Consider the following 10,208-nt stretch of genomic DNA (forward strand, 5'->3'; position numbering starts at 1 on the left):
GGAAGTGAAAAGAGTGCGCATGCCCACAAGAAGCTAAAGCTTGGCACGTGGCGTTTCGATACATAAATTTCTCACCAACACAGATTTTTCTATGCTGCCGCATTTAACAAACCAGATCTCACAGACCGCCCAAAACTAATGTGGGGTTTTGTTTAAAAATACATATTTATGTCCTGATGCTTTGCCGTAGATGAACTTTCCATTGCAAATCTAGCTCTTTTTAAATTATTTTGGCTAAAAGGTGAATTTCACATACAGTTCATGTTTCTTTTCATGTTTCGTGTAACAGTCATATCATGTAATATCTAAATTTTTCAAACTTCTCAGATTGAGCCTGGGCTGCTTGTTGTGTCAAACTTACCAAATACGTCAACATGTTCAGATCTTTTTAGAAGAATAAGACAACCATCAGCCTTGCATGTTATGATTTATGTACTTTTATTCATGGACGGGGAGCTGTTTATAACCGTTTTCCTTAGGCACTCGGGTGAATCATACACGAGGGCCAGATGACAGCTCTTTATAATAAACTAGCACAAACATATTTCATGCATCAAGTAATAATACGAACTATCACTGGATCAAACACAATTCTTACCCTGATTCTACTAGTTTGATCAAAATGAAGGATCGATTTCTGTCGCTTGGCCGTGGAAGGTCTGTGTACGAGACTAATTCTGCCCTCGCCTCCACCCCTCCCCCACCTTAGCCATTGAAGAAGTCCGATATTTTTATTATTTTGAAGATTTAACTGAATTCTTTTCGAATGTCATTTATTGCGGAGTAGGTGGACGCCACACCACCAAAAATTCCAACAGCTATGAGTTCATACAAGAAAACCTTGATATGAAGAGGAACATTACGTTCAATTCTCAAATAAAACAAACAGGGAAATACAAAGGTCAATGCAGTTATTGTGGATCCTCCAATAAGAGACAGAATGGGACCAAACTTTGGGATGAGTTCGCTAATGCCAAGAATAAAACACATGATGGCGGTGCGAAGGAGGCACCGTTTGACACTAAATCCTGTTGGAAAAGAAGACCGAAAAATGACTTAAGTTAGCGTAGGTGTCTAACATTAAAACGCTGTGTTGGGGGGGGGGGGGGTTTATGAAAGCAAGACTCCGATAAGGAAAACAGTTTTACACGAAAGAAGAAAGAAAAAAAAAGCTCGTATTTCGCGCTTGGATATACAAGCGTAGCTGTGAACCCTAGAGCTATCTTGATCACATTCCTTGTAAAATATTAGATTCTATGTTGTTTTACGGAATAGCTAGACGTTCATCGCAACCCTTGCTTCCGGCCGAATTTGTGAGATTAACCCTGGGTGTATTTAAACCAACCTTGAGGTATGCTCAAAAAATCCTCAAAAGACTGTGATACTGGGTTTATCACAATAACAAAGCTGAACAGCAGGTGAAGTGTGATCAGTACAAGCACTATGTCTAACATAACAGCAGCCGCGTCATGTCCTTCGTATTTCACGCTTTCGAGAATGTTCGATGTGATGTTCTTGCCGTAAGCCACAAAACCGAGGATTGAGACAGGCAGATACATGCTTACGACACCAACATACGCCCAGAACACAGAAATTGGAAACTTGGAGCATTTTTTCATGTCTGTCTGAATCGTTGGAAAGGTTGAAGCGCCACCAAATGAAAATAATATAGTTCCGAAAGCTAAAAGAAAAGGAGAAATTAAAAGAACTCAGCAGCATTGAGGAATGAATATAAGGTTCACTTTAGATAAAACCTACCATCCTCATTTTTCCTGCGAAATTTTAGCCACGCAGTGGATAGCTCTTACTGACGATTGAAATGTTAACGTTTCGCAGCACATTCTAGTAAAAAAGTTATGTCATTTTTTATTACACTGGATAACCTGGTAAGTCGACTTGACCACACCGAGACCTTTGGCACTCATGTAACAAATAGATCCCATGTTAACGTGCCTCTGTTCAGGATTATACAATAAGCTCAGTTATGCACGCATTCTGATTGGTTCTCACTTATGATCTATTGGAGGACAGACGTATAGATGACGTCATCATTAAAACTTTTTTCCGTATATTTTAATTCTTTATTATATAAAACAATTAGATTCCAAGTTGCCGTGCGTCTGTTCAGTAATAGATCACAGAGGACGTCAAAGTGTGGTAAGAACATCAGTTACACACGAGGCGCAGCCGAGTGTGCCACATTTTTGTTCTTACCACATTTTGACGTCCTCTGTGATCTATTAGTGTACAGGCGCACGGCAACTTGGAATCTATTTGTTAAATAGATCACAGATAGAGACAAAACGTGGTAAGAAAAACAAAAGAGCACATGAAGCGCAGCCGGTTGTTTTACTGATGTTTTTACCACATTTTGATGTCTTCTGTGATCTATTACTGTACAGACCCACAGCAACGTAGAACCGATTTGTCTAATTATAGAGATGACGAAAGTTTGTTAATGGTGACGTCATCTATGCGTTTGTCTTCCAACAGAACATAAGTAGTACCACTCAAATGCTTGCATAATTCAACTTATCATATAATTTTATATAAGTAGCATGTATAATTAAATATGATCATCCACTTAGGAATACACACCTGAAAAGAAACTCTCGAAGCTTACAGTAGGTTGTTCAACGGTATTCAAATCAGACGGCATATCCAATGCGATGCAGACGCAGATCATCAAACAAGCCACAGCTGTTGCTACACTAGCACCGACAGCGATCCCCCAGAAGTCCTTGGGCGTTCCTAGCCACGAGCATGGCAGCAGAACAGCAAAACAAATTACGAGCCAGATACGCAATTCGCCGGTTTTCCCAACATCAGCCACGTGCAAATTGACAAGATTTGCCAAGTTTCGCGCCGCCAGGATCAAAAACACTACACACACCCCTAGTCATAATATCAAAATAGTAACGTCAGGTAACACCTATACATTTCATCGTCCAAACATGGATGTTTGTTCCAAATGTAAAAATATTAGTTTCGTAGCCTTGTCAAAGACATCGAGGTTGACTAATGTTGCTCATGGTATTGATATGAAGCTATGTTTCGCTTCAGAGAGTTGAAAAAGAGGACTTAAGTCCTTTTTACCTTTTGATTTACTACCCTTTACAATAAAAACGATTTACTACCCTTTACAATAAAAACGTCGGTGATTTCTCTTTCGCGCGGGATGCTAGTGCAAATCAAGTCACAACCTCGATCCCGTGTATTTCCCAGGGAGGAGAGGTCCTGGGAACGAGGCAAAGCAGAGTTCAAAATGGCTATTTGATTGCTAAACCTGACATGAACTGTCACACGACTCTTTACGTAAGGAACATATTTAGAAGTGGGAACCCAACAGCAATTTTTAGAAAATTCTCTCAGGGCATTAGACTCAAAAATAATCGAGCAAGCAGACGTCATCTTCGTAAATCACATCATGTAAAATAGAGTAAATACTTAAGGCCTAGGTGTAAGGAAACACTTTAAAAACTCACTGCCTCGCATGTATGTATTATAATAAAGCAATTATTGATAATACATAAATAAGCATTTCATTTCAATGTTATTTTCAGTACTATACCTATCAGTGTGATATTGATGCAGACAGTCACAGTCAATGACGCCCATCTTCCATAAGCCTTTTCTCCTATTGCTGGGTACGGGTACCGTACGTGTCCCTTGTACTCGCTATGCCTTTCACGAAGAGTCGCCCACGATCTCCCAAGAACCGTTCCACAGTAACCCGAGGCAAAGCAACAGAGAACGAGTAAACCGAATCCTGTCCAACCGGCTCCAACAATGGCAGCAGGAAGAGCCAAGACTCCACTCCCAGCCATCTCTCCGGTGATGAACACTGCGGCCGTGAACACAGTTAAACCTTTTTGCAACTCCTCAGGAGAATAATATTCGCCTCTCTCTATAATTTCGTCTCTGCTGTCGAAGGAATCTTTTTCCGATGCGCCATCTGGATGCTGATCACCGCTTTGGATATCCTTTGCAACAGGAGGGACAAGCATATCGCTCAGTTTTATTTCTCCAAGGTTCCTTTGAGTCGGCCGTTTGCAATGAAGAACGAGTCACATGATAGACATAAGAGCGTAACTTGTTTTCGTCACGCAATCTTCAGGCGACACTGGGGTTATCCGTGACTACCCTTCATACTGTATTAAGAAATGTTTCTACTCCTTATTTTGCAGCTGGAAAGATATAATTATCTCGAACTTTGCATAAAGACCCATCAATAAGGAGTTTGGTCAACACTGGCGCAGGGATATGAAAGCAAATTTGTCGTCACTACGTGGATGCGCTCCAATTTGAGAGGGAAAACCATGTCGATTAATTTCTACAAGGATATATGCCAGTGCAGAGAAAAATACTTTTGCACACTGACACGCGGGTTGCCCTAACTCGAATACTTTCTTGTCATCAGACCCTGTACTCCACTGTCCCCTCTCCAGTGATCCCTCCAGTGATCCCTCCAGTGATTTTTTTTCTATCTTCTGGAAAATAAAGATTGTTTATGTAACTTCACTCAGGTGTCCTAATAATATACCAGAGATTTTGAACATCGAGCACATGAGATGGCCCTCATTTGGAGAGCATCTCAAGCGATTAAAGGCGGAGGTACTCATCAAAGTAAATCTCAAGATATTTCATTTGACAGTACAACGCTTCCCGTGCTTGTTGCAGAACGTATTGCGTCCTTCCTGAACGGCAAAGATCTGATAAATTTGGGAAAGACTTGTAAATTCTGGAACGAAATATCTCGCAAGAATATCGTCTGGAAAATCCTCATCGAGAGACGGTTTGGACGGCAGGCAATTTCTGAAGCTAAAAATACCGCGATAGATTACAAAGGGCTTTATTTCAAACTAGCTACAAGCAAGAAGCCAGCTACTTCTTTTGATATAGTTTGGCTGAACGGTCATTATTTACAGAAAGCGAAAGACAGGGAAAGCGGATATGGAGAAGTTCTTCAATTGAACTCTGTTTGTTGGCTTCAAATCAACCAGTTTTTCGTCGGCGTTCTTCCAGGAAAATACGCTTTGGTATGGCGTATGAAACTGGATGGAGTTTACGTAAACTCAAGGGAAACGGTAGAATTCCGAGCAAGGCCGGAGGAAGGGTGTGGAAAGGAACTTTGTTCAAAATGGACCGAGCATGATCTGAAACGTGCAGAACGCCGCCATGGTAATTGTAAATGGTTTGAACAGAACATGGGGAATTTTGAAGTGACAGCTACCTGCAAAGTATATGTTGAGATTAAAGGAAGAATAAGTCAGTGGTGTGGTGGTATGTCGTGGGACTATGCCGAATTAAGGCTGCTTAAGTAAGAACTTGATAAAACAATTATCCACAGCAATTGATACCACTGAGAGTTTTCACGGTTGGAAAAAAGTAATAATTCCTTTGCTGGGATTAATTTATTTTCTGGTCGTACTATTTTTTTCACTTTCTGAGGATTTTGGGGTATGGAGTGTAACATTTTTTAGCATTACCTAATAGTGGTAAGTGTATAATGCAGGCACTTTTTGACTGGATAGTATGATTTCAGCAATAGATTTCACAATGTTGTGGGTCATCACAGTAATATTTCAGAGATAAAATCAAAATTTGCTAGAACAAAAAATTGCACAACGGAGATGTAGCCTATTGCAAGTGTATCACTGATGTTGAAACCTTATTGTGGTTTATTATTGAGCAGATACAAGGCAACATGGAATCTTATATATATATATATATATATATGTACACCCTTTTCAAAAATGTTGCAATTTGAAAACATATATTATATACATATTTTGTTTTAGAGAAATATATATTTTTTTGTTTTGTCACAATTTAATTTTGATGAAAAACTGGGTGTGCAATTTAATTGTGGTCAAGTGGACAAGTTTTCCAGCTAAATACTTGCATAATTGAATAGTTTATGAATCAATGGTCTTTTATCACTTCTCTTTCAAAATAATTTGATGATGAACAACTAGTGGACAATGCAGTAACTTAAATGCAGTAATAATGATAATAATAAAACAATGGCATTCATTAGTAAATTCAGATATACACATTGAACAGTTTTACTCAAATTAATTCTGTTGTACACCAGAAATGGACAAATTCCACTATTGTTTTAGCCATTTCTTGGTGAAATGCTATTCATACCATCAGACCTACTTTTTCAGTTTCATTTGACTTTTATGGCTATAATAAAGCAGTCATGTGAAACTAAAGATAGTGCTGAATAGAACCAACAGTTAAAAAATAGAGATATGAATAATTTTTGGTATTCTCATGATTGGATTGAGATTTCAGTTTCTAATGGCTTCATATGAATGTGAAATACACATGCATGGTTCATCACCTTTTTGCTGAGAAAACAAAAAGATATATATATATATATATATATATATCTTATGTATACTTTCAAATTGCAACGTTTTTGAAAATGATTGTATATGTACTGGTGTATAGATATATTTATTTATTGATAACAACAATGTAGCAAAATGTGATGGTTTCATCTATGCTTCTGTCCTCCAGTAGATCATAAGAAAGCACCAATCAAAATATGTGTTTAATTCAGCTTGTAAATATATAATTTCCTGTAAATGGCATGATCCTAAACATGATCTTGGTTCAACCAAGGCTTGGAGGACAACTGTATATTACCATGGTGCATTTAGCTTCTGACTAAGTCATCCAATGGCTAAGTGGAAGAGCAGTATGGCAGCAGTTGCAAGTGTGCGTGGCTTTTATTTTGATTGGTTCATTTGTGTATTTTTACCAGAACTTGCTGGAAGCAAAATTTATCTCGTGAAGTATATCAAAAATTTTTACTCCCTTGGCAAATCTTGAAAGTGTAAACTTTCAGCTCAATTCCTAATATACTGTAGATAAGTTCTATAGATAAGTATTTGTTGTAGACATTGAACATAATTATAAAATGCCTTCAGATGAGTGAAATATTCTTTAATAAATACAGAATAACTTTCATTATCATAATCAAAACCAGTGGTGAACTAAATTTCAACCAAGGATAAAGTTGGACCACAAAACCTTTTGAAGGTTGATAATTATGTGGTCTCTTTCATGATGATGAAAGAGAAGAGAAAATGGAAAATGACATATGACAACAAACAAGCTCAAAGCCAGTCATTGAAATTCCATGAAAAGTTTAACTTCATTCCCTAAAATTTTTTATTCATTTCATGAATTTATTTTGTGTGTATTGCCTAATAAAAAATTAATAAGAATAATGGGCCCTCTCATTTTGGCATTACATTTTATTCAATATCCTTAGTCCAAAAACCATGTCCTGTTTCATTCATTACCTCTCTATTGTTTCCTTTGTCTTGAAAAAAAATTGTTATTAAGATGCTCTTAGTGACATTGCCTCACCCAGGAGAGCGGATTAAAATAAGTTATGCACGGAGAAATTTTAATGGCAAGCCTGAATAATCTGAGGTTATATATTCATTGATTATTCAAGCTTAGGAAACTTGTACAACTGTCCCAATTCAATCAAATACAGAACTGAAAATGATTGTGAGTTGACTAGTATTTCAGGCAGATTATGATTGTGAGTTTTTCCTTCAAGATCTCATTGGCTCCTTATGAGGTGGTTACTTTTCTTTGGTCAGTAAAATTAGCGTGTGATCAAAATGTGCTCTTTCCTTGTTTTCCCGCTTCAAAGCCCATCTTTCCCTCCTAACTATTGCTTGCCAAATATTTTTGCATTGGCTCCTTATGAGGTAGTTACTCTTCTTTTTGGGTAGGGTAAATCAGTGTGTAATCAAAATGTGCTTTTTCCCTATTTCGTGTTTCAAAGCCCATCTTTCCCTCCTAACTATTGCTTGCCAAATATTTTTGCATATTTCTTACTCTTCGCAAACCTGAAATGCTGTTATCCTCAAATAACCTTCTGACTCTCTATTCCAGTTAATTTTCTATGGATCAACGTATCCTCAGGGACTACCCAGGAAACACCTAGGTCGTTTCTATCTTGAGCCCGTGATACAAACTGAAAACACTTTCTGTAAGAATCACAGGTGGCTAAACAATTCTACCTAGTTCGGCTTGTGAACAAGTAAGAAGAATGCAGTGAAACAGATATGAAATAGTGTTAATTATGGGCCAGAGTTGCAGTTGGATGCACTGCTCTTGTTGGGAAAACTGTGCCTGTTGTCAGTATGACTCGGCGATTTGTGGACCTCGATATGCACGGTATCAAAGCGACGATATTGATGTTGACATGGAAAACGTTGTGGGCGATCTTCTCGAACTTGATCCCTTACAGTACGACAAGGAAAGTGGAACAGAAAAAATCAACGCGTGGATCGATGGAACTGTTCCTCAAATCGGATTGCCACCGAGTTTTGTCGCTATCAGCCGTGCTAAGTGCATCAAATATTGGCAAGTGTTACAGACTAAGCCCACCGCTAAACTGAGCGGTTCTTTTGTGCGGTTTTGCTTCGAAAAACGTCCAAACGGAGAGCTACCTAGATTGCTTATAGAACACAAGGGAAAATCGGTCATTGTCAGAAGTCCTCAGGATCGAATCAAACTCAAATCCAACGAGCCCGAGGTACATGTTTGATGCACGACATTGGAAAATTAGAGGAAATACTGTCAAAAGAATATTTAATGAGCTGATGAATCGCAGGAGCTGTCAGCGATATTACTGAATGACGTTTGTCTTCGTGAAGGGATAAAAGGAAAAAATCTAGTCTGTGAATATCTCCAGTGCTGCCCGAATGGGTTATCGTCACATTTTTTTGGGGGGGCCTTTCGTTAGTTTCGTTTTCTGCTAGGACCTGAGATCAGCTGAAGAAGACGAGCGCCGATCGTGACATGCTTACCTACAGTACATTATTTCAAGCTCGATTTATTTTCATTTATGTGGCGTAAGGGAGGTAAAAAGAGGTGTACGTCATAGTATTAGTAATTTCAAAGCGTATTTTTTGGTTACTTAATTTGTATTTATTTATCAGAAGAGATATTCTGGGATGTAAACAGATGAAACACACATTTGACATCGTTTTAAGATGGCATATAGTCTTCTATGAAGTAAGAATTGAAAATTTCTCGAGCGTCATCAATCATATTATTACGACAACGGCGTTCAATTCACAAAACTTGGGGATTCAATTTTTGGGAAGCAGATAGGCAAAGAAGTTAAAATTTCGAGTGAACTGAATGCTTGAAAAGCTTCAAATTCTTTGCAGTGTTAACATACTCTTTCTCGACCGCTTTTAATTACACATATTCGATCTGCATTTATAGAATGGAGAGTATGTTTTGTTGGTAAGGATTTCAGTGGACAAGGATAATAAATAAAAAAAAAGTTAAGTTACATTCAATCTGTTAAATGTGTAAATAAGTTAGCCAAAACCAAACAATTGTAGACGTTGTAAGTTATTTATATTGCGATCTTTTAGAAACATGGCTAGCAATGACAAAAAAGAGAATGAATTCCTTCCATGGAATTTTATTTATTTAATAGATGTACAGCTTTCAGAATTCTTACATAATATTGATTTTTTTCTTGTCAAGTCATGATCATTAAGGAAGGGATTTCATTACTTCCGTGAATTAATAAAAATTAACTTCTAAAGGTTAAAATCTTGAACCACAGATGTTTGTTTTTAGTTAGACACAACACTGTAATAATTATGCGTTTTGAAGCTACAGTACACGTGATTCCTTTTAATTGGGCTGCAAACTCAACTTTAGTTCATTTTGAAGTCAAAGTCACCAGTTTGGTGAACTAACATTATATAATGGTTGCCAGAAACAAAAGAAGGATTGTGACAATAAAACAAAATAGCAAAAAATTAAGACTAGCAAGCCATTGCTTTTGAAGGTTCATGCAACATATCCAGCAGGCTTATGCACAGACCATCAAGTAGAAGGAGGAACATTTTTCTGAGGGAAGACTTGATAAAGGGATTAAAACATCTGATCCAAAATGTTATCATTAGTTTATACCTAGGCCATAAACACTGTGCATTATTTTATAAACATCCGACCTTTCTACCCAACCAAAAAACACCAAATTGCTATCCTGGGGTGCAAATATAGACACCAAATTTTTTCAACCCCTACTGGCAACCGAATAGTGGCTGCTTGGAGCACTGCTTAAGTTCTGTCCATCAGTGTTTTGATTTCTGCCTGCAGTGTTATATTTTCAGTGAAACCTTTTTTTTCATTCAAAGTCA

The 10,208-nt window shown here is 37.7% G+C and overlaps 2 protein-coding genes across 2 annotated transcripts; one reads left to right on the forward strand and one right to left on the reverse strand.

Annotated features, from left to right (window-relative positions):
• Window positions 1–285: 285 nt before the first annotated feature.
• LOC131790039 (uncharacterized) lies at window positions 286–4,135 on the reverse strand. The gene is made up of 4 exons (XM_059107219.2): window positions 3,572–4,135; window positions 2,599–2,895; window positions 1,346–1,681; window positions 286–1,028 (listed from the first exon to the last, which is right to left on the reverse strand). The coding sequence occupies exons 1-4, from the start codon at window positions 4,005–4,007 to the stop codon at window positions 748–750; spliced, it is 1,350 nt and encodes a 449-aa protein (XP_058963202.2). The 5' UTR covers window positions 4,008–4,135; the 3' UTR covers window positions 286–747.
• A 3,898-nt stretch (window positions 4,136–8,033) lies between these two features.
• LOC131790037 (uncharacterized) lies at window positions 8,034–9,812 on the forward strand. Its single transcript, XM_059107217.2, has one exon. The coding sequence runs from the start codon at window positions 8,120–8,122 to the stop codon at window positions 8,585–8,587; it is 468 nt and encodes a 155-aa protein (XP_058963200.1). The 5' UTR covers window positions 8,034–8,119; the 3' UTR covers window positions 8,588–9,812.
• Window positions 9,813–10,208: the final 396 nt, after the last annotated feature.

The sequence above is a fragment of the Pocillopora verrucosa genome, chromosome 1 (assembly GCF_036669915.1).
Source record: "Pocillopora verrucosa isolate sample1 chromosome 1, ASM3666991v2, whole genome shotgun sequence".
Lineage (NCBI taxonomy): Eukaryota > Metazoa > Cnidaria > Anthozoa > Scleractinia > Pocilloporidae > Pocillopora > Pocillopora verrucosa.